Genomic DNA, 25,223 nt, shown 5'->3' with positions numbered 1-25,223 from the left:
TTGAGAATAGATTGGCCTACCTGCAAATATGAGTCATTTCCCTACAAGGGCTGGTAGGGTAAAAGCTTCTATGTGGTAAGGTGCTAATGATACAGACAAATGTAGGTGTGGGGAAGAAGACCATGGAGCACCCTCTGGGCTGCTTTCACAGGAGAGCTGGGTAATCTCAATTAGCTTCCAAGTGGTACAGATAGATCAGACCATGTCTCTGACTTCAGAAAAACAATTAACCGTAGGGAAAGCAGATTTTAAAAATGAAATGGCAGTGGTTTAAACTCCCTTTTTGGCTGTCATTTCCCAGCACTTGGTGCCCAAATGGTCTGTGACACCCTCCTAGAGTGGCAGGCCTGGAGTGTGGCCCAGAGCTCCCTTTCCATTCTACGTTGGAAAGGGCCTCTGGAGATCACAGCAAAATATGTTTTACATATCTGACACTGATGTAATTACAGATGCTCTGCTCTCCCCTGCTACTCTTTATGTCACAGTAGACGTAACATGTCTAGGAATGCCAGAGGACCTCAGGGTTAATCACCAGGGAAGCAATTTCTTCAGTATCATCAAAGAAAAATGTTAGGTGGGTGTTGTTAAACATGTCAAAATATTGCCTTGCTTTACTTCACTTACTGAAAGTCATGTTTTGGGGTAGTTTTCACACCACTTTTCTCATCTATGAAGAACTTCTCTTCAGCATGCAATCAAACAAGACACAAAGAGATCATTCCCTGAAGGCCAAAAAGCACAATTGGAGTAAAATCAGGCTGAGAGCTCATTTTTTTGGGGTCTCATGACACTGCCTTCAGTGCTGAGTCATGGGGTGACATGTAAGGTGTTTTCTTCAGGGACATCTTCAAAGTGATAAATATGAGTCAGGCCAGCAAAATATATTTCATCCCTCATTTAAAGCTTTTGAAAATCCCACTCTGCCTTAACTTAGTTGACATTAAAATTGCGTAGAGGTAAAATCTCAGTAAGTAGGAGCAGGACCAGAGAATTTTGTCTCTGTTTCATCCATCAGGCCTTTTCCTCTCTGTATTTGCCTGCTATTCCCATTTCCTTCCTTGCCTTTCACATGAAACATATCCATTGCACACACCCACTCTGCCTCACTTGTTCACATTCACAGGCAAATAGTTTTACAATCATCATTTTTAAAAACATATTTCTTCTGAGGATTTTTTTCTTTCCTCAGGGACAGCAGCAAATGGATTAGCTATTGGGTCCTGGGTCCTTTCACAAATGGGGAGGGTTTCTCTTCCATTTGTCGATTTTATGCTATCTTGGCAAAATTATCTTCTTTAACCATTTTCTCATATGAACTGAAGGAAGAATTTATAATTGCTTTGTTGAATGAAGATGGGATTGACTATCTGATGAAAACTGACCACACATTTAAAAGGCAGATCCAAGCTTAGTAATTCTGGCTGATGTAAATCTGGGTTTCTTTTTCACTTTAGGAGGAAACTACTTAAGACTTAACAGTACAATATCTTCTCTGGAGGTGCCAATGTTCTTTTTTATATATGACCCTAAGTTTTTGGCTTAATTTAGATGGAAAGTCTAAGCTGTTCGGCAAATATTCATAATCCAGGCTTTTAGCGTGGTCTGTGTAGTAAAAAGCACATTGCCAACACTGTTTAAAAAAATTATTGGTTTGAATTAAATTGCTGAGTTAAAAATTACATAGTTACAGGAACCTTCAGTCTAGCCCTCTAAAGACTTAATTCATATGTTGGAAGTCAGGGGCCCCCCTCTGCAATTTGTTTGCTTTCTTCTCATTGTATTTACTTAATTACCAAGCAGATGTAAGTGTCACTTTTGCTTCTGTTTTCACTAAAATAACAAATCCACTTAAACAAAATATACAATTCTGTAAATATCAAGTATAAAACATTCAGGAAAGAGCTGGCCTTTTCGCTCATCTCCATTCATACGTTAAGGTGTGCTTAATTCCCTTTAAGCATGACAGTCAAAATTTAAAATGTGCATAAACTGAAATAACTAGGGATGAGGAATGTATATGACCACAACTTCTTATGTTCAGATCAATTCATCAATGCACTAGCCCAAGAGTTTACCATTTTGCTGCCCTAAATTCTTTACATAAAGACAAGAATATTACTCTATTCAGTCACGATGAGTGTTACTCTCAGTAGAACAATCACAGGTTCACTGACAAATAATGCACTTGTTTAGAAAGAAAAACACATTTTTACTCAAGCCCATGACACAATCAGTGAGAGGAGCAGAGAAGAAGGTTAATGTATGTGTTACTGTGTGGATGATGGTCACACCCTCACCCAGACACAAACCCTGTGCAAGCTGCAGTAAGAACAACAGGAAATGGCCTGGGGTATTTATAGCATTATTGTGTTTATCCTGAAGTGATGTTCTGCACAGATTATTATGAAGTTTTTCGTGGGAGAGGATACAGCTTGTGTCAGCTGGAGATTTGCATGCACTTCACCCAAAATGCTCTCTGCTAAACTTGCAGAGTTCCCCCTCTACCTTCCTTTGTTTTTTTCCAGGTTTGCCGTATACTCAGACTTCTCTGCAGCTGACACGATGGGCCATCCCCGCCATGCAAACAGGAACCCTGGTAACCAGCATGTTTGGCCTCAACCTGTTTCTCTCCCCAGATTTACAAATCCGTGGTGAGATGTCATGAGACAAAACAAAACCCACAGGGATCAGCGGCCCTGAATTTCAGAACAATGCAGCCCATGTTACACTGACACAACAATCCTTCTGTGCACTTTGGGTCCTATTGACAGAGAAATCGATGATACCAAAACCCTTTAACCAGAACCCAGGGCTCACTCTTCAGGACAGCTTAGTCCACTCCTGGGATTCTCTTTGGTTTTGAGAATCGTTTCCATGTCCTTTATTTTCAGGTAGGATAATGAAGTACCTTCTCTTTTATCCCTTTTGCCTGAGGAAGCATTCAGCAAAGAGTAAGAATTTTCATGGAAAGATTACATACATGTTCCCAGCCACAGCCTTGCCATGTTTCTGCTGCTTTGAACATTGTAAAGAGACTTTTTCTAATTCATTCCCATCATCTAAATTTGGCCTGAAGTTTGACAGAGGAAAAAAAACCAGCCACCCATCAACAACACATATAGGAGATGAAGTAGATAGAATAACTCAATATCTCTGTAGGGTAAAAAACCCTCCACCCGCTCACAAAACCTATGCAAGCTTATATCCATCTATGCAGACCAGTTTATCTCAGTGAGAGATACAGAATCAGGAACATTAAAATAATAATGATAAAAAATAGTGTAACTCAGGAAGCAAAGAACCTGTTATTACTTCATTGTCAGAAGGTTTTTTTTTTTATCTAGGTCACATCTCCTGAGGTTTGTTCAACTCATGAACGGCTCATGAATGTTCAGCTCATCACTTTGTTTACATCCCACGTTCTCTAAAATCCTCGATTAAAAGCAATCAGAAAAATCTATCATATGACACTTGGGCCATTTACAGCCTGTGACAGTTATTAGCAAATGTTGACCTTTCCTTTGAGAAAACAGAAGCAAATGCTGCTTTAATTTAAGCTTTCAACCATCATCCCCCTCTATCTCTGCAGCAAATCAGAGCATCTCCATGATGCCATTGTTTGCAAATATAATAAGTCCTGGGTTTGTCTGTTTAAAAAACAAACAGCAACTGAAAAGCACCAGGAAGTCCCTGTGAAGGGGAGCAATGCTGCATTTCTCTGTGTACCACATTAATTAATGCAATTGAGCCAATATCCGAGCAAAGCTCATTCCTGTGAATGCTGTTCCAATCATTATCAGTTCTATTAGAGCTTCATTATGGTTGCACTGATCAAGACCAGATTTCCTGGGCTCATTTGCATCATATTCTGACAGGTGCTAGTCCAGGTGTCTTATTGTCATCCTGAATTAATAAACTTGATTCAACCCCCTCCTCCTTTTATAATTTGTGTGATAGAGGGGATAATAGAAATGGAATGGGCTGTGGAGGGGGGGGGGGGAAGGTGTCAAAACAACTCATCTGACTTCATCTCCCAAAAAAGGCTTTTCCTGGGGTTTTGCCAAGTTTAATTTTAAAATTATGAGCTCGCACACCACTTCCTCTGCACCACCTACCTGCCAAATCACATCCACATCCTCCCCTCACTGGCCGGTGTCTCAGCCTTCATGAAGGGCTGCCCACAGGATAAACTTGTGCAGTACACAATACTAAGGTTGCTTTTTCCATCATGTAAACCTGATGCCATCCCAATTTACCACCTTTGGTCTGTAAGCAACACAATCCCTGTCTGTGCAGTTTTCCTGCTTTGTACCAGGCCCAGCAGAAGTGTCTCTGAGCAGCTTCACACTGTCCTGCTCCAGAGCAGCTGGGAGTGCCCATGTAGACATGCACTTTTAATTGCACCTGATCTTCATTAAAGTCTAATTGTATGTATGATTCGATTTTTAATCTTTTTAGGACATAATTTCTAGTTCTTCTCTGTGATCCTAAGAAACTCACTTTTATTAAATAAATGCTGATATTCTTATGCTATTAGAATGCAATTCAGGCTTCTCAGATGAAAACCAAATACCACAAGAGCTGGCAACATCATTGCCATGTCAACCAGCATTTTTCTTTCAGTCCTACAGAGGTCTGTTAGCCCCACACTGTCCTGTTTCTTGCTTCTCTTCCATACACTCTCATTTCCTAAAGCCCCTCTGGCCATGTGGTATCCAGAACCCAATGCCTTCCCACACGTGCGCTCGTATCATACCGGGTGTTTATTATGAGCCCCACTTGGTGACATGAGAGCATTAATGCAGAGGCAGCTCACAACTGCACTGCCCTTGTTGGCTGTTTTCACTGGCCTGATAACTCTTGTCAGCTGAATTGCTCCTCAGATTTCTCAGGGCTTTTCTGGCAAAGAGGAAATGTGTTTAAGCCCAACACCAGGGCTGCCCTCAGAGCCTTTGCGTGGGTGCAGATGCTTCCTTCTCACTTTCTGCAGGGGCACCTCACTTTTTAATTTGTGTTACTCAAATCACATGCCTATTTCCCCACGTATAATTTACCTCATTGATCATCTAATCTGCAACATAATTGTCCATCTAAAAATGCAAGAGACAAACCCCAGGCTTTCCTCATTACCTAGAATGGATTTACAACTGAAGCTCCAGCTCCAGCTGCAAGGGATAGATCTGAATTTCCTAGTATCTCTAAAAATTCATTCCACCCTGCCTCACTCCACTAAGGTACAACTAGAGAGAGGAAACACAGACTTCATGGTACATTTCTGAGCTCCCACGCTAACTCAGGTCCCGTGTGCCTTGACCAAGTAAGATAAGGAGCATTCATCTAGAACAGGCTAATGTTTATGTCCAGAAAAGCAGGTGAATGACCACATCAGGTCTTCTATGCCTCAGGTTGCCTGTCTGGCTTACGATGTGCATCTCTTTATTTACCTTGGGCATCTTTATTATTAGGTGAGTAAAGAACCAGCCTCTCTAAGTGAAACATTCACATCTGGAATCAGGGTTTCCATCCTGCAGTGCCCCAGCACCCAACTGCACTCTGGAGTTCCATGAAGCAGGGGACAGCTCTGAGCTTACTCAAAAGGGAAAACTCAATTCAACTGCATTTTCTCTCCTCTTTGTTTTTTAAGAACAGCTTGCAACAAATGGCACTTGCTAAATGACTGTCTAACAAGACAAAATGGTGCAAACCTCCCAGCATGCCCCCCCTTGCTGGAAAGCACTTGTCCTCAGCAAGCCAGGCACTGCGCCCCTGCCGCTGTCAGGTGCCTGCAGAAGAGGGTCCCAGTTCTATAGAGCATTGAGAGATAAGAGCTGCTGCTTGTTATTGCAGCCTCTAATGAAAATTTGCCTGCCACGTATCCAAGTGTGATCTGGAAGCAGATTTGCACCTGTCTCAGCAGGCAGAAATCAAACAATAACAGGGCTGAGAGAGCAAGTTGGTTAGCAAGCAGGCAGGGCAGAGCCAGCGGGGGGGAGCCTCCTCGGTCGCCTCTGCCCTGCTGCTGCTCATCAGATTCTTCTAATCACATCATCAGAGCAAGGATTTTTTTGTGCTTTACACGCATGTTATATACCTTTCTGCTCAGGAAAAGCAACCCACAGCCAACGTGACCCTTGTATCTTTGATAATCAGGGCTGGAAAGAAAAAAGTGGCCATGAGAGCATGTAGGACTGAGCAGACATCCCCCACAGGCTTGGAGAGATGCAGCAGTGGGGTCCAGCTACGACCACTCCTGCTTGTGACGAGGGGCTGTTGCTACACAGCTCAATACAACATGTGTCACATGGGATTTCTGTTAATGATTTAGGTTGTACAGGCTTCAGAGCAGAGACTGTTTTTTTTTTTTTCTCCGTTTCATAAGTGACTAGAACATTTTAGGTCCTATAAATAGTGTCTTTCCTTTCCTAGTAGCAAAAACCCCCTTTCTTGCATCCAGCTGCTTTGAACATTATTTCAGAGAGGATTTTCATCTACATTCTTTATCCAGGGCTTACAAAGCTCTTTGTGAAGATTTGTCAGTTTTCAGCATTACCTCAGAAAACCTGTTATTATTTTACAATTAGGAAAATCAAGGCACAGAAAGCTCAGCTGGCTTGCTCAGGGTCTCTGAGTAAGAAAGAGGAATAAAGTCAAGGAGACTCCACTTTCAGGCTTCTTCTCTAAATACTGAAGAGCATTCTTCAAAATGTCTCACTTATTCACAAGAAAGGACGTGACTGTGGTTGCTATCTACAAGGCAGAGTAGATAACAGATGAGAGATCTTTCCTCTTTATTTTTTACTAAGTAATAGATGGTTGATTATGATCTCAGATGCTAAGAAAACTTTGTTACAGATAATTTCAGGTTTCTGAACATGTTTGTCTTCTAGAAGTATCCTTATCTATATAACCCATCAAGTTAGTTACAACAAAGTGAATAAAGAAGTACACATTTTGGGCACAATTCCTGGTGAAACACTCCACTGCCTGACTCATAATGAGTAAACCTCAAGTTACTTCTGTGCTAACACTGGGCAAATACACTCTGGAGGATGCCTGTTCCAAAGAGCTCCAGGTCTGGGTAGGCAGGATAGAAAACAGGGAATGATCAGTCCTGCCTGGCAGTTCAGTGGCTTCCTGTGGTAGCACAGAAAGTCACTGGCAGAGCCAGGGATGGGAGTCAAGTGTCCTGGATCACAATCTCTTGTTTTACGCACAGAACAGCTTTTTTTCCTCCTAACATAGCTGTTACTCTTACAGCAAAACTGTCTTTCAGAGCAGCTTGTAGGAGTCCCGCAAGGATGTGGGAGCTGGGCACCCTGACCCCCTGTAACTTTGTCAGTTCCAGATGAAATGTCCTGCAGATAAGCAGGTAGGTAGCTGCATGAGTCCATGTCACTGCAGTTCTGGGATCAGTAACAGATGAAAGACTAGAGCCAAGGACTTGTTCTCCAAAATGCCTTTGGAAGCATTTTATGTGTACAATGCTGCAGAAATTAGCAGTGATAATAATTTAGACCTGCTCACCCCCCTGAGCCTAGATTGAATCCAGGTCAGCATTGGTGGAGTCAACCAAAGTGCAAAGGTATAAAAGATGCATATTTACATATATATAGCAAATTAATGTTGCCTGAGACAGATTGAGTTTTCAATGGTTTGCTTAACTCCACCAGTTTAACCTGCACTTCATATTATGAGAACATGATCCTTTTATCTACTGTAGCTGATGACACTCAAAAGCACTTTCCTTACTTAGTATGTTGCACATTCACAGCACCTTCTCTCAGTAAAAACTGCATGAGCTGACACCATCTGTATCAGATACTGCTTCATGGACAGGGCTCATACATATGCAGATACACCCAACATTCAGGTGTGGTCCTTTTCACACAGTTCAATTTCTTACAGTTTTTTTTACTTGCTACCTGAACTAAAACTATGGCAGGCCTGGTAAACACTGTTAAAAAAAACCACATGCACACACTTCTACTTGCTCCTAAAGATGTACGTTGACACAGGGTGTCTACAAGCACTTGTGTATCTGTGAACAGGGCAGAGGAGGGCTTGGAAAAGCACATCTTGAAGCAGTGCTGTAAATGTGAGGGAACCAGGGGGAGGGTTTTGTGTGGCAGAAAAGGCTGTGAAAAGAACAGCCTTCCTAACCATGGAGGTTCATCTCAACAAGGGAGGGTTGTTCTTGCAGAACTAAGCCCCTGGGGCCTAAAGAGAGTTGGTGTCACTCATCTCATGGCCTGGGCAAGACCTGGGTAAAGAAAGACCTGGTCAGCATTTGGAAGAAAGGTCTGTCAGGACTCAGAGGGCTTTCTTCTCACAGCCCATCCCATTGCTGCTCCTTTGCTGCACAGCCCTGTCACATCCATGTTCCACCTCTCTGCTGGTGCACACACCCTCCCCAGCACACATCTCCAAACCTGTTTGCATGGCAGGCAGGTAACCCCCCTCAGGCTGGCACAGAACAGTGCGTGGTGAGAAAAGTGCTGCTCACAGACAGGGTTTCTGTGGTCTAGGGTTATGTTAATTAATTAATTCCTTTTTTATTTTTGGAAGTCTGCAGCTGCTGGTTTTGAAACGACCATTTCTAGAGCTGCAAAAGTGTGAAAGAAAAGGGTAAGAAATCAATGGAAGAAACAGACAATCGGAGTGAGGTCCTGACTGTGTACTGGCTGCTATTTTTAAAAACACATAAAAATTTGGCTTATGTAAGAAACCATCTGGTATTTAGGCCTAGCTGAAAGTGTAGCTGTGTGCGTGTGCTCTGCCTGTGAATCAGTGGAGCCCCTGCACAGGCACATGCACGTACTCTGCTGGATCCTTCACCAGGCAGTGCAGGACACTTGCTGCAAAAACCTGGAAAACCTGTCATCCTTCTTACTCCATCTGGACAGCTTAGAATGGTCTTTGATCTCAGAGCAAACACGCCTGCCTGTCACAGTACTGCTACCAACCCACGTTACAAATAAGTGCCTGACCTCAAAGTTCTAACTACACCCACGTCTCAGGACATGGTAGAAGGTTTTTGTGTCTTAATAAATAACATAATGACAACATCACTGGGCTGCACTGAGATCCCTGTAACTACTGCCTTGTAAGAGCATCTTCAACCAGACAAGGCAGAGAAAAAAGGAAGCATTTGCTTACTTCTGCAGATGAGAAACTGAGATACAGAGAGATGAAGTGAAAAGCCTGAACTCATACAGGAAACCTGTGGCAGAACAACTAACTGAACCAGGTTGGGCACTGCTGAGGACAAAGAATGGAGTGAATTAACTGCTCACAGATTGTTCTGACTCACCAGAACTTAAAAAAAAAAAAAATAATAAAATAAGAAGCATTGCAATCCCAGAATTGCATCAGGAAGGGTTCTTCCAGGGAGTTACAGTGTACTGGGAACAGCGTGTGCCACTCCAGTGACTCATGCTGGGAAAAGGCAAATTCAAACAGGAACAGGTGCAGCTGAGGGCTAAGGAATAACTGGGAGAAGGGAGGTTTATGAAAGAGATTAGAAGATTTTTGTTTGACTCCGCAAAGTAAAGACAGAGAGAGATATGGCAGTGGTCTGTAAATACACTGGAGCCATAACATCAGGGGAGGGAAAGTGCTGTTAAAGCTCGTAGTGCTGGCATGAGATATGTCTAAATCAGTCTTGAGCAAATGTCAGTCCAAAATCAGAAGAAAGCATTTATAGGAACACTTGGCAATGGGGAGCAGTGATGGTGGAAAGAAAATCCATCTATCCTTTACAGGAACCTTGAAGAGTTTGGGAAAGGAATAGAGCATGGTTGTGTCTGATAGCGCGGAGTGGAGCTCAGGAATCACTTCCACTCTGGAGTTCACATTAAGTGCCTTAACTTTTCTTCACTCCTAAGGAATTTAGAAGAACAATCTCTTGTTACATATAGTGCTTAGCACAACAGAGACCACTGTGGTCTCTAGGTACTACTGTAGCACAAATAATTCGTAACACTAACAATCAACCATAATTACATCCTTCCTGAAGTAGAGATGACATACAAGAATATCAAGAACAAAGAGCAGGGAACTAACTGCAAGCTTATTCCACCCATTAATGACCACCCCATGTTCTGTGAGAATGAGATAACGTCTGCTTTCAGATCCAGTGGTGCAAATCCAAAGGATTCACTGCAAGCAAGCCTGGCTCTCAGTGCAATCCTTTTTCTTTGTAAAGGGGACGAGCCCTATCCATTTGTTTAAACCTTTGCCCGCTGCTCTGGAGATGCTGTGAAGGCAAAGGACTCCTAGAACTGCACAGCTGGGTTCAGATGCCCAACAGAAACCAGCAAAGTAACAGAAGGACCAGTGTCATCTTTAAAACGGACATGTAGAAACTGTGTGTCCCAGGAATTAGTTTATGAGGCTCAGAGTTAAAAGTGGACATGCCCTTTTCTCTACCAACAAAGTGTTATATGGTGATGCATACTGGGTTTTTTACATAGCTTTTCTTATCATGCCCCTCAAAATCCCAAATCCAGGAGATAACAGAGCTGCTTTTCAAAAGAAGAGGACTGGAAGGTACCATGGCAAAGCCCTGTTCCAGATCTTCCTCTGTAAAGTTTCTGCAGGAGTAAGAAGTGATACTTTTCAGTCTGAACCTCTCCATACTTCGTGGTGCACTTGATGCAATGCAGAAGGCAGATTGCAGCACAGAAACAGTGTCCTGTGAAGTTCTGCACAGACACTTGGCCTGCAGCAGGACAGCCAGGAGCTGGAGTTGGGGCCAGATGCCACTGGAGTGGCAGCAGTTTCCCTTCAGCTTTACTAGAGACCTCTCAGATTTCAAGCACAATCTGAGGGTCACAAGGGAATTCATGATCACTTGGATAAAATGTGGCACACACAAAATTTGCATGCACACTTGTCTGGTAGAAAATGAGGTTCAGAAGCAGTGTGTGCCATTAAAAACACCCCAGATCCTGATAAGACACACTGGTTTTCTCTGTGCATCATTTCCTCACGTAACGTAACTAGAACATTCTTTCTCCTGTCACACTGGAGCTGGTACAGACAATTTTGGTAATATTTACAGGATGATACTGAGAGTTCTTGCCCAACAAATCGCTCCAGTGAGTGCCCATTTTAGAGCCTGGTTGTTTCTAATGAAGTCAGAGTCTATGGCTCTTGGAAATCTCACCAAAATATAAATATTTGTGCTGTGGGGAGATACACATGTGCATATCAGATCTCATCAGGGAAGGCCACTACCATGCCTGTCACTTGAATTTTGGGAGTAAGCTGGGGTTAGGAGTGTCACCATTCTTGCTGCAGCAAACCATTTCCAAAGGACTGTGAGTAACACAGGCTGTAGTCTAGATTCTCAGAACGCCTCAAACCCCCCACAGCAACTGTGACACCTACTCAAAATAACCTTCATTCTTTTGACATCGATTTATAATTGGCATTCTAGTTGAGTTTTGAGCTTGTACATCTATCAATAATGTCTGGCTCTTGTGACTCTTCTGTGCACCAGTGGTAAAACTCACATAAGGGAGCTTAAGGTCCAACCTCTGCTACAAATCCCTGGGCAACTCTAACTCCAGGGACTTGTGAATGGCCACCAGGACTCTGCATCTCAGATGGTGATTTGCAGAGTGACCAGTTGCTTCCTGCATTTCACCTCCTAGGATATTTTTTTTTCTTTGCCTGCTTAGATTATGGGCTTTTATTCCATCTACGTGCCATGGTTTGTCTTAGTGGGAGCCTCTAAGGACAAATACCATAATACAAGGAATTAATCATACAAGTCATGACTTCTGGTTCTAATCAGGAGACAGTCCTGAAGGCTGATCTGCAACACAACCCTCATGGACAAATCCTCAGAATGTGATAGGGATTAAATCAAGGGAGTTTTTAGGGAAACTGAATTATACTCTATAGAAATTGATCCATAAACAGAACACAGCAGAAAAGGCAAAACTTCTCTGATTTTCCTCTAGATTTTGCTGAAGGGATATAATTTTCTGACACCTTTCCCTAGGTAATCCAGTTACTTGATGAAAGAAAGAAAGAAAGAAAGAAAGAAAGAAAGAAAGAAAGAAAGAAAGAAAGAAAGAAAGAAAGAAAGAAAGAAAGAAAGAAAGAAAGAAAGAAAGAAAGAAAGAAAGAAAGAAAGAAAGAAAGAAAGAAAGAAAGAAAGAAAGAAAGAAAGAAAGAAAGAAAGAAAGAAAGAAAGAAAGAAAGAAAGAAAGAAAGAAAGAAAGAAAGAAAGAAAGAAAGAAAGAAAGAAAGAAAGAAAGAAAGACATTTTTCAATGTAAAGGCATAGAATTTTGTTCCTGCATGAGAAAACCTCAAACCAGGACACTGAAACCTGCAGAAAGACAATTCTGTAGCAGGACAATGATGTCAGGTCTTTTCCTTGCTTGAAGTAACATTGATCCTACTTCTCCCTTAGGCTTGGATGAGCAGGGTTCCCTGGAAACTCTGCTTTCTTGTTAGCTGCTGTGGTGCAGTAACTCTCTGCTGCTCCAGTCTGTTTGAACCACTGCCCACCTCTGGCCACCCTTCCAGGGTTACACATTCCATACATTAAGGTATTTATAGAAAACAGGCCAAGTCCAGAACCTTTTACCCTACTCCGTCCTCTGCTATTCCTGAATTTTGATCATTTGGTTAATTGAACTGTCAATATAAGCTGTGTATTCTAGAGGCTGAATTTACAAATTCACTTTGCCTCCATGTGCAGATGACCAAGGGCAGCAGAGCCTGCAGTTTCCCTTCTCCTTTCTAACCTGCTGAGCTCTGCTGGTTTGGATAAATGGATAAATTCCACTCATGAAAGGACTGCACTGATTTCCATGAGAATTTGCAGATATCCAGTGGCTATTTCTCAGAATCAGACTCCTGTTTGCATTTCTGTCACATATAACTCCATACTTCTGTAGTTGCTTTCAGTGCTGTTCAGAAGGACTCAGTCCTGATCTGAGATCACATTCTTCTATCTGAACAAGAGGACAAGTGATTCTTGTTGTTCAAGTGAACAAGAACTTGTGATTCTTATAAAGAAAAAGCATCAGCTCTGACATGTGGAGATTATGAAGGGATGGGGCATCTCAGCAAAACACTTTTCAGCTGGGTGGGGTGCGGAAGCTGGGGGGAAATGGTGCATTCCCAAGGGACAGGCTCCTTACTCCATGGTGTAATTTGGATTTTACGCTGAATCTTCCACACCCCTAGCTTATTCCTGATGTGGTTGGCAGGAGTGAAATAAAACTGCAGCCCTGTCACAGCTAAGGGGGAAAATAGTTGTAAGAAGAGAGTAGATGCCATTCAGTGTGGTGGTTTAAGAGAACCTTTCCTGTTAAAATGTGTAGGCTGCCAGTCCCAGTTTGTACTGGGACAATGCCATTCACACTGTATCTGTGTAATCACTTTGGGGAGCATTTCTGCCAGTGGCCCACATATTTCAGGACACAAAGTTCCAGCCCCAAGTTCAAAAAGCAAATAAGTTCACTTATACAAGCCTGTGCAAATCAATGAAATCTCAACACCTGATTTAAGAGAACATTTTAAAAAATCCTGTATCTTCAGTAACATACAGAGACTTGGGTCAAGGTTTTCCTTTTCTGCTTTGTTTGGGTAGACCAGAGCATGCTGTTTGCTCACTGCTTTGGAAGTGGCTTAATTTCAGTAAGGCAGTTCTTGACCCCCCCAGCTGGCAATGCAAAACCCAATTAGATATGAAGAGGGCACTGTCACTCTAGGCTGCCCGACTCAGAGGCTGGGCAGAAAAAAAAAATAGAAGGCAAATGTTCGATGCTAATATTATATGAAGTCCCAAGGAGATTTGGAACAGGAGCAGCAGAGGAGTTACAGTTTCCTTTGTTCTGTTAAAAGGAAAAAGGAAACACATCAGGAAACCAGACTGTGGAGCACAGGAAGTCTCACTTTGGCTGATAAAAAGGAACTGATGTGAGGTTGGTTCAGATGCAGTTATAAGTCAATCAAGCTTGGAACAACAAGAAGAGCTATTCAGAAGAAACTAGAGAGACAAATTCTGCAGTTAGCTGTAAAAGGGGTATTTTAACCTCTCCTAATCTTTTCCTTATCTTCTTTTTGTGAAAGAAAGGTTCTATAAAAAAAACATTAGAAGAATTTTCTCATCATGGAGAAATCGGTTTCCCAAACTCACCACCCCTCCCACTGACCCTGCTGTACCTTGCTCCAGTTTCTTTTTTTCACTCATCAACCAACTTGAAAAAACTGTATTCTTGCTGATTTATCCCCTCCCCTCAGATCAAAACCAGTGTTAGTTAAGAAGAACAGTTTTTTTGCTGAGTGAGAAATCAGCAAATGACTAATTAAAGGCTGGCCTGCCCGTTACGTTATTTTCAATCTCTGTCTGATTGATGCTAACGTTCAATTCCTGGGGGTGCAGCTTTGTCAGGCTGGGGCATGGGGGGGTTATATATGTATTTTTAACTTGTTTCTTGCTCCTTGATAGCCCTGTGGTCAGTTGAACTCTGGGTTAGTTGATGTGGGAAGAACAGAAACAAGATCTGTTCAAATAAACCAGCAAGCTTAGCTATATCCATGGGGTTTACTACAAGAGCCTCTACTGAGCTGAGTTCCTGACTGTATTTTAGAAAAAAATAGGGAAAAAGCATGCTTGATGCACATGAAGAGCCAGGGTCATTTTCTTTAAAGCTTCATGCCAATGCTGAAGAGAAGGAAAGGCTGAGATTTTGCAAGACACCTGTGGGATTTAGCCTGACTTCTCCCATCTGTTTCTAGGGAGGATGGTGTATTCACTGCCCTTTAGCCAGTTTTGCAAATATTAATCTGCATGTTTACATATAGAATCAAAATAGTTTGTTAAGCACCTAGAATTCAGCTTGTTTTTTCAGAGGGTACAGTTACTTTCAAAAGATAATGAGAGTTACAGGCTGCCACTACCCTTACAAATAGGGCAGCTTGCTTAGATAAACATGCACTTACCCATTTTTCAGGCTCTGGCTTCAAAACAGGGAATCAAAACAGAGTTAGATACATTTAAGTGTTGGTGGTAGGAAATACTGATGGTCCTTGTCAGGTCATTATTTAAAAGTTTTGCCCTTGGTGCTATTTGCCACTGGGGAAACTGAAGATTTATCAGGACATGCTTAAATGTCTTCAACAGTAACACAGAGAAACATACATCCCTTTTGTTCAGCTCTGTGTCTTACAGCTAAAGGGAAAGCTTTTGGTAGCTGAGGTGGGGGAGAGAAGGGAGGTAACGTTTGTGGCTTTACTACAAGAGGCAGGTTTCTAGATCAGTGTTACTAAGAGTGTAGATACACATCAGTAATTACGTGGCCTGGGTAATGAGAGGAAGAAAGAAAACAAGCAATAGATGCATTAACATTTTGAATGCTTTGACATTTGGAACTTAGTAGAGTAGATTTTACATTGTCCTGTACCACACGTTGCTGTTTAGACAGTTTAGGCTGGTGATAAGTTCCTTGATGGGCACCCTGACTGCCTGTGTGGCTGTGGTGATGCAGCACACAGGCTAGCAAGGACTTGGGTCTGCCCTCACAGAACCACAGAATCTTAGGGGTTGGAAGGGACCTCAAAAGATCATCCAGTCCCACCCCCCTGCCAGAGCAGGATCACCTAGAGCACATCACACAGGAACTGTCCTTCTGGAACTAAGGGGCCCAGAACTGGACACAATATTCCAGATGTGGCCTCACCAAGGCAGAATAGAGGTGGAGGAGAAAGTCCCTTGACCTACTAACCACCCCCTTTCTAATGTACCCCAGGATGCCATTGGCCTTCTTGGCCACGAGGGCACATGGCTGGTCATGGTCATCCTCCTGCCCACCAGGACCCCCAGGTCCCTTTCTCATACCCTGCTCTCCAGCAGCTCAGCCCCCAACCTGTACTGGTACCTGGGGTTGTTCTTCCCCAGATGCAAGACTCTACACTTGCCCTTGTTGGATTTCATCAAGTTTCTCCCTGCCCAGCTCTCCAGCCTGTCCAGGTCTCTCTGAATGGCAGCACAGCCTTCTGGTGTGTCAGCCACTCCTCCCAGTTTGGTGTCACCAGCAAACTTGCTGAGGGCACACTCTGTTCCCTCATCCAGGTCCTTGATGAAGATATTGAACAGCACCAGTCCCAGCACCGACCCCTGAGGGACTCCACTAGTCACAGGCCTCCAACTAGATCCTGTCCCATTGACCACAACTCTCTGACCTCTTCCTTTCAACCATGATCCATCTCACTACCTGATCATCAAGAGCACACTTCCTCAGCTTATCTATGAGGATGCTGTGGGAGACAGTGTCAAATGCTTGACTGAAATTGAGATAAACCACATCTACTGCCCCACCATCATCTATCCACCGAGTTACTTCCTTATAGAAGGCTATAAGGTTGATCAAACATGACTTCCCCATGGTAAAACCATGTTGACTGCTCTTAATGACCCCCTCATCCTTGATATGCCTAGAGAGGAGAATGATTTCCAGGAGGAGATAGAAACCCACATTTGCATGGTGGTATTTTAGTCTGTACTTTCAAAACCAGCTATAAATATACACTCACAGTCTTGTAAGAAAACATTTGTTCACTCAGAAAGGGTCTCAGGGGCCACCCGTGGAGGTGTGACAGGGTTTGTATAACCAAGGTGTGCACTGCAGGCAGCTCTTCTACATTCCAGTGCCACACACACCTTTTGCACTCATGTTCACATGTGCATGAGAACACAGGAGAGGCACAGACACTGGAAATAGATCTGTTTGATTCAGAACAAAAGATCTGAAGAGAATTTTACATTTGGGGGGAAAGTTGGCTTCAAAACAAGTTGTAGAGCTAAGACTCACTTTTTCTAGGCAAGCCATGCACACATTCATGCGGGCTCTAGTACTAACACCTGCATGTCTCTGCAGCATTAGATGTTTAGTGAGTACCTGAAAATCTGAAGTTAAGGTTCCTTGCCTCCTTTCAGTTTCCTGCTTGTGCATGTCTGCACTGGGATGGGACATAGGGTCTCTCTTTAAGTGATCTAGTAAACTCATGCGGAGTGAGAAACTTTCATTTTTCAAAGGCACCTTATAGGGTGCTGTAAAAGAGCTTCACATGCTGATGCTTTATTGGGAGAAAAAGAGTGGCAGATGCTCCATGTCATGAGGTTGTGTGTTCCTAAGATCTAGGCCTGAACCTTCTAAGAATATGTGACCTGAAATCAAGAGGAAAGCCTTCTGTAAGACCAGGAAGGGAGACCTGAAACAGCTTCCTGCAAAAATTGCTATAAAAGCCCTTCCCCCAACATATCTCACCTTATCAGCATGTCATCTAAGACCTTGCTTCAAGGTGTAACCTCAGCCTTTGCTTCTCTTGATTTCTCTCCCTTTCTCATAACACTCCAATGAACAGTTCCACTCTTACACACTGAGACTCCAGGAGAACACTCTTTGAAATAAATGCTGCAAGGAGTGATCAGAGTTGTGTGCCCATCTCATCTTAAGCAGGAGTAACACGAAATTAAAACAAATAACTAAAATAAAAGCATGAAATCCTCAAGACATGCATGCTACTACTTGAAGTGACCACATCCTCTTAGGGTAAAATCCACAGTGGTAGAGAAAAACTATGCAAGGCTCTCAGCAGCTCTTTTAAGCTTCTGAGTGAAACCCCAAGTGCCTAAAATTGAAGCAGTTAATGCTGTGTTGTTGTCTATTAGGTTTGCTTCAGACTAACCTTCCTTCCCATAGCAGGAACAATTCTGCTACTCCATGTAGCAGCTCTGGAAAGACTTTCCCAAGGTTTTACATGTGTGGTGAACAGGAGCTAGTACCAAACACCCTGACTCGCCAGCACCCAGCCCTGTGGCACGACTGTAAGTTCCTACTAAAGCAAGAGGTGCACATTTGCATACAGATCTCTGGGGGAAAATGAAGTAACATCAGAGAAATATCCCAATTACAAAACATTGATAACAGGTTTTTGCTGTTGTGTATTAGAAAGCCACAATGCAATGTAAACATCACCTGGGAAGGGACGAGGGTATCAGAGAACAGCATCATTATGTCCTGGAAATTTCAGATGGTTTTGTTCAAAATTGCTTTTGAGGGACAGTGATGTGGAAAGTCTCCAGTGAGCAAACATCATCGGGATTTTATTTTTTTTCCCAATCTGGAGATTGAGTCTTGCCCTAGAAGTCAATGCCTTTTCGCCAGGAAAGTCCATCTCTAAAGGGCCAAAACCAGGACAATTTAAAAATGGCAAAACTGACATTTTTCAACTTGCTGAAAAAGGAAACATGTTCTTAGTGTGAGATCTGGATGGCCAAGTTTCAGGAGGAGAGGCAGACGCCTACAGTTCACAAATACAAGAGACAGTGATTGCAATAGGAACCCCACCCTTTGCTATAGCAACACCCACACACAAGTTGTCTTCTCCTCGTGAAAGCAGATGAGTATGTCTGTCATCTACCTGAGTAATGCCAAAGTTTTATTGAATGTTCTTCAGAAGGTCTCTTATGTCTAGAACATAAGGCTAAATATGTTTCCACAGAATTAAGGCAGCAGTTACCTAAAATGTACTTACTTTTTTTTTTTTTTTTTAAATAAAGTTTTGGCAAATGTATTTACTTTAATCATTGCCTGTGTGTAAAGTGGAACTGAAACAGTTAAACCAGTTTGAAACCACACCATTTGTTATTGTGAGGAAGTCCATGCAGGGGCATCTTGCTGAGATTAGATGTGCCCTTTTTTTTATTTCATTTGAAGCAATAAAAACCCAAACCCCTCAAACCCAATGCAAATTAAGTCAAAGTGGGATGTTCACCCAGAGAAGATGTGATTTGAAGTATCTGGAGGCATACAATAAAAATGTTATCAACTATTTAAATGAGTGCAAACATAAGCTGTCATGAGTTTCACTGGCTCCCAATCCTCTTCTGCAAGTGTTGCTGACAGAATATTAAATAGAAATGGACTAATAAAGATAAAGATTTGCTGCACTTCTTTCTCTATATAAGACCTTGGAGCACCGCTCTAGAAGTCACCTTTCAAGCTAGCCACTCCACCTCCCATGTCAGGTGTTAAACAGGTTATTTGAAGGACGCAGCAAAAATTGCTTCCCACCATCTCAGCAAGTGATCTGATTCCTCTCAAGGAAGAAGCAAAGACACCTTCTGGACCCGGCGCGTTGGCTCAGCAACATCACATGTGCCACAGGTCAGTGCATGGTGGGGAAAGATGGCTTACAGTCCTGAGCTGATCCCAGCTGTGTTTATACACACATTCCCTGAGCTTTGGGCTGAGAAACCTTGAAAACAACTTCAATTCACAGTTGCACAATGTCCGCAGGGACACAAATGCGGCCCAGGATCATCCTGACCACATCTTTCTCTGACCAGGCTCTGTTTCCCCAGGAGCCTGCAACTGGGAGCCCTTAGGACAGCTCAAGGCTACAGTGGATTTACCCCTTTGCTGCAGTTACCTGCAGTGGGGCAGGTTTGCAGTTCAATTATTGCACAAAGACAAAACCAGCACTCAGAGCATCTATCATCAAAACTCTTTCAGAATGGCATAAAGAGACTAAGAGGAAAGCACAAGCCAAATATCAGAGATTGCAGGGGGAAGGGAGAGATGTTTATTGTAGACTGGACTCAGGCTCCTCCTGCAACTGCCAAGCGTGCAGCTAAAATTCTTTGGCTCAATTAAAACAATTAGTCCATGGAATAGTTTTGCATAGACTTTAAAACCCAGTCACTTGCATTGCTTAACCGGCTCAAGAAGACAATCCTCTGGAATGCACAGCCCTCTCCCACATCTGATCTGTGCTGCACAGCACTTATCCTCTACACAGACAGGTATATTTCTGAGTTTATGGAGAGAAGCACATCTTGACCATGCCAGTACATAGATTTCACTGCTCCCTCACTGTGTTCTTGCTCTAGGTAATGAGCCTTTTTCTCTGTTTTAATTACTCTCTAGTCACTTACATGCATTTTTCAGCCATATTATTTCCCAAGACAAATGCACAGCTTTGAGATCCATCAATGCACACAACCTACAGGAGAGCAGACCATACCATTGCTTTTAAATTGCTTTCCTCTGGATACAGTACAGGTTTGCTTTGCCGTGCCCTAGAACTGAGAAAATCTACCCTGAAGCACAGGTTATATATAGAGCACAGCACATGAAAACATTTAAACATCTCAAGCCACATCCTCTCCCATTGCCCTTCACCTGAGTGAAGTTAAGCAAGGTGGCCAAACCCTTTCCTTGTAGTGATGAACTGCAGCAAATCTGTCAGTGTGTGGGTCTGCTATTCCTTGGGAACACACACTTTTTCTCCTTGATAAGAAAATTTACAAGAAATCTCAGATAATCCTGAGGACACTACATCAGCACTGATCTAAAAAAAGGGGTAAATTCTAGGAGATGGCAAACAGGATGTGGGGACCTGCAGCAAGTCACTGATGATCCTGGAATTGCTTAGGAAATGAACCCAAGAGGAGGCTCTGGTATATCTGGATCCCATCTCTCCTAGCTGAGCAGTTTGCAGGCAGATCCAGGAGCTGGGGCAGTGACCTGGGATGCAGCCGAGTTCCTCCTTTTGCCACAGCCTCCCCAACGTGACTGCAGCCTTGGCTGCTCAGTGTCACAGTTCCTCATCTCCAAACCGGGGAGCTGGGGGGAGTCAGCAAGAACGCTTTGTGACACGGGGTGACTGGGGAGAGGAGGAGCTCCCAGCTGGCACCATGAGCTACGTGGGTCATGGGAACACTCCAGCACCTTTCAGAGGATGGGGTGGGGGGAGCTCATGGCCTGTGCAGAAAAGCAAGTCCATGTGTGCGCCACAGAAAATGTACAGGTGGGAATTTCTGCACTTTAACTGCACAGCATTTAGGGCTCCACAAATCAAACAAGGTTGTGGGACATTAAACATTCCCTGAATGAGGCCCGGGTTGCTTTTGCTACAGATCTGAGGAGGCAGTGGAAGAGATGTGTCTTATTCCTGCCACACCTTCCAAATTTTATGCTTTCAGTGCTCCTGCTTTCTCTCCTCCTTTTCCTTCCCTCTTTCTTTCCTCTTTTCCTTTTCTCTTTCTGCCTGTCTCTTTCCCTCCCCATTCTTTTGAGACTCTTCCAAACAGTGCACTTGTCACAAGCTGCAATCTAACAGAGAAAGTTTCAGTTCCTGCCAGTTTGCAGCTTCTTTCTCCCCAGGTCAGCAAAAAAAAAAAAAAACAAAAAAATTAACAAAAAAAAATTAACAAAAAAAAAAAAAAGAGACGACTTTTAAGAAGAGATCAACACCCCACCCAGGCGATAGGCATCTTTCGAAATCCTCCAACCCAAACACACCCACAGCGTCTCTGGCTTCAAGGCTCTTCTGTCCAAGCTGCTTCTGTGCTATAGTGCTCCCTCAAGAAGGGGGAGCCCGTAAGAATTGCACAAGGCTCTGAGAAACAGTGCGAGCCACCTCAAGGGGCTTGGAGCAGGCTTGGGTTATCTTTGCAGAGGCTGAAGGACCAGCCAGTTGGATGAGGGAAAGGAGGGGGAACCGTTCTCCAAGTCCCAGCAGTGTCCTCTGTTGCTCAAGGCCACCAGAGGTTGGTTATGTCGGTGGTTTTTTGCCACACTCTTTGGTTCCCCTTCCTCCTGCCTCGCCCCAAGCTAGGGGTGATGTTCCTGCTCCAAACCGCCCTCCAAATAGCTCTCCCCCCAAAAAAAAACACTGCTGGAGGAAGCGCACGGACGTCCCCCAGAACCAGCAGCGTATTTCAAGCGGGGCCGGGCGAGGAAAGCGGAGCAGGGGGCTCACTCACGTCTGGGGCCAGCTCGGAGCCTCTCTCGCCTCTGCCGCCTCCGAGCCGCTCTCGCCACCCGCCCCGGCCGCCCCCCGCTCCCTGCCGGCCCCCCCGGCGCCTCGCAGCCCCGGGCTGTGCAGAGCCCCGGGGCCGGAGCTGTCACTGCCTTCCCGCCGCAGCCCGCCCAGCCAGGCATGGCCCCGGGCCCCTCCTCGGCCCCCTCCGCCCCGCCGAGCCGGGTCCTGGCCGGCCGGGCAGCCCCCGAGCAGCGGGGAGGCGAAGGGGAGACCCCGACACGCGGCGGCCGAGAGTCCGGGGAGACGGAGCCGGACCCCGCTTCTCACCCCCCTTCCCAGCACCTCCAGCCAGAGGGGTCCCCCGACCCCTTCTGCCCCCCTTACCTTAATAGTGCCGTCCATCTAGAATAACTTCCAGCCGGTACCAGCAATATTCCACACATTGACCCGGTTTAGCCTGCAACCGAAGCCTCCTGAAGTTTGGGGGGTTTTATCCTTCTTTCTCTTTTCGCTTTTCTCCCTGCCCTTCCAGCGGTTTTGCTTTTCTCTGTATCCCCTCTCCTCCTCTCTCCCTCTCCCTCCCTCCCTCTCTCTGTGTCTCTCTCTTTTTTTAACTTTGGTTGTTGCAGCAGAGCGAAAAAGAGACAGTTAACCGGATGAAACGTTTTTTTCTGCTAATTTTGGGAAGTGAAGTCACTCGAGGAGGAAACTTTCGTCTCTCCGCTGGTCCTGCCTTCTTGATGAAAAAATATATATATTTTACATACAGGATATTTGCTCCATTTAGATAAGAAGGGGCAGAACAATAGCTACCTCTGTCAGCTCTTGTTTGTCGCTGGGGCAGCCGGTCCAAGGCAGACCTTGCCTTGCACCCCAGACAGTATTAGAGACCGTGTGTCATCCCACAATTTTGTTTAACATGTTTTTTGCATTTTTATTTTTTTTTCTTTTGGCTGGAGCGTCTTTAGCCTGACTCACTGAATTTCCGTCTCTTCCCACAGATTTTTTTATTAATGCGTTTTCCAGTCACAGGCAAAAGTTAAGGGGAGAAAATCGTCAATACAATTCGGTCGCGGCAGGCAGAGAGAAAATAATTAAAAGTCTGGCGATTAAAACGTATTTAAAACACAGTTCGGCCCCTCTCCTTTCGCCTCCCAGCAAGGAGCGTGAGACGAGGGTCCAGTCCCTGCCAGAAATGAGCGGTAAGTACAATAATGCGAGACAGACAAACGACTCCAGCTATTAAACATAGGCTGGAAATGGGGCTGCAGGGAAGTGGAGTCTCTTTCCCGCTTACAACCCTCCACTTCAGTCCCAGTTATCTCCAGGATTGGGGTATCGGGCTCTGAAGCAAAGATAGTGAGGTGGATGGAGATCCATCCATTTCAACTCTTTTCACAGTGCGAGTTTCTCACTAAGCTGTTAAAACCTCGCTCAGACGGCAGGGGGGGGGGGGGGGGGGGGGGGGAGGATTTTACAAGCTAAAAATGGCAAGAAAAATTACAATAATTGTAAGATCATCTGAATTTTCCGTTCCCAGACTCCGCGTTAGAATGGGCACTGCACAAAAAAAAACCCTGCAACCACCAGGTCTCAAATCTCATTTTAGACCTGAGCAGCCTCTGACGTGCAGTTCTCTCTTTCATTCAACCGGGCGCGATCCCCAGAAAAGAAACGCGCTTTCCTTTTTCCGGGAAAAGCTGAAACCCTCCAAAGGACCCGAGGAAAAGAGACAATACCCGCCTGTCCAGCTCACCCGCTTCCCCCCCTCACCCCCCCGCCCCTTGCAAAAATAACAAGCAGCGACCAGCGGAACACATCATGCAACACTTTGGGCGTCCTTTATTCCCCACTTCTGCAAACTGCTGCAGCCCGAGGAGAATTGCAGAGGGCAGAATAAAAAGAGGGTGAAGCCAAGAAAGAAGTGTCCAGGCAGGAGGACACTCCTGCACGTCAGAGCTCTCGGTGGAGAGGATTACCTTGTCCAGTGCCAGTTGTGTCCAGTCTTTTTGTTCCCCCCTTAGTCCAACCGCGGGGAGGGGAGGGGGGGAGGGGGGTAAAAATTATATCCAAAGTTATTCTGCACCCGCCCCTTCCAAAAGGGAAATGCAATAATGCCACTAGTGTTTCTACTCGGCTGCGGCAGAGATGCCTTATTAATACTTTATTTCTCCAAGAGCGAAGCTGGCAGGAGAGAGCTGTAGATCCCCCTTGCCCCTCCCTCTCCTCCCTCCCCCCTCCTCTGAAATTAGCCTCATCAATTCAGCTACAATTTTTTAGTTCAGATGCAGACACGGGACTGAACGTGACCAGACCTGGAGGTTTGAGCTTGCTGCTTGCCAGAGATTGAGGCCGTCTGCAGCCGGGAGGTGAAGCGGGGCGGGGGGCATGAGGGGGGGCAGAGGGGACAGCCCGACCGCCTTCCCTCTCCCCCCACCCCCGTCCTCCCCCTGTCTGCTTTACAATCCAGGGGTCTGCGCTGGGGTCCCCGGAGAGCAGCACATCTGGATGCTGCTAGCGGGGTCAGGTCCCCCCTTGCCTAGGGCCACAAGAACTGGAGTTCAATTAAAAGAAATCACGGTTAACCCTTTGCTTTCCTCATTACTCTTTCTTTTCCCCTGCCCTCTCTGCCCCCCACCCCCCGCCGCAAATACCCTCTTCTCCACTCCCCCTCAGCGTTACCACATGGCAGGCTGCTGCAGCAGCCAGAAAAGCAAGAGGTTAAAGGGAAGAGTGAAACGCATCCTTTCAAAACCCAAATGGTTTCCTCTCTAGACAACATTCTCTCCCAGCCCCGAAAAAACAACGGGGGTGGGGGGTGAGGGAAAGGACAGGCTGAGGATCTTAACCGCGAAAGGAAGGCGGGGGGGAAATACCTTCTGTCACCCACGGACCTCACGGAGCATTTTGGTTTTAGCTGCCTGACCGTCAGGTCTTGGACGGGCTGGCGGTGGAGGAGCTGAGAGCGGCGGGGAGAAACCACCTGAAAATGTGCCCAGCTTATGGGAGAGGAGCCCAACTTTTGCAAAACACCCTTTCCCAGCTCCGGGCTGAAGAGACAAACAAATCCGCAGCAGATCCCCAGTGCTCCCAAAGGCTGGAAGATGCCAAACAGACCCCCTCCTTCATCCCACCTAGAGATATTTTAGGAACCCAACTCTGCATTTTATTGCCAGACGGGCACCATGACCCCCCAGGGGCTTATTTTGCATGTCTGGGGGTGACTCGAGATGAAGCCTGTTCGGGTCACTTGTTCGATCGGGTCCATCAGGGTTGTGCCGTGCTTTACCTCTTGTTTTTGATCTAAAATGAGATTTGCTAAAAGTCCAAGAGATAAGGTAATGAGCTAAGTTGTTAAACATTATAACAGACAAGCCGAACAATCTCCTATTTTCCTCCCAAAAAACGTAACAATAGAATTTTTGC

At 44.8% G+C, this 25,223-nt stretch overlaps 1 protein-coding gene and 1 long non-coding RNA gene across 6 annotated transcripts in view; one reads left to right on the top strand and one right to left on the bottom strand.

The window, feature by feature from the left end:
• Positions 1-25,223, bottom strand: part of FLI1 (Fli-1 proto-oncogene, ETS transcription factor) — a 90,331-nt gene that overhangs the window by 54,420 nt on the left and 10,688 nt on the right. The window contains exon 1 of one of the 5 annotated variants that reach the window (XM_051638456.1): positions 23,777-23,841. The exons of 2 other annotated variants lie outside the window; for them this stretch is intronic. Coding sequence is in view for 1 of the 3 variants with exons in the window: in XM_051638454.1 (XP_051494414.1) it covers positions 22,182-22,199 (18 nt within the window). In the remaining 2 variants the exon portion in view is untranslated. Of the gene's footprint in view, positions 1-20,443; positions 20,463-22,181; positions 22,474-23,776; positions 23,842-25,223 lie in introns of those variants that run through there. 2 more of the 5 variants (XM_051638454.1, XM_051638455.1) reach the window with 2 other exon arrangements.
• LOC127393416 (uncharacterized) lies at positions 22,506-24,382 on the top strand. The gene is made up of 2 exons (XR_007891456.1): positions 22,506-22,999; positions 23,338-24,382. It is a non-coding gene; the product is annotated as an uncharacterized LOC127393416 (long non-coding RNA).

This window comes from Apus apus, chromosome 22, assembly GCF_020740795.1.
Source record: "Apus apus isolate bApuApu2 chromosome 22, bApuApu2.pri.cur, whole genome shotgun sequence".
NCBI classification, from domain to species: Eukaryota; Metazoa; Chordata; class Aves; order Apodiformes; family Apodidae; genus Apus; species Apus apus.
This window is presented reverse-complemented; position numbering and strand designations above follow the sequence as displayed.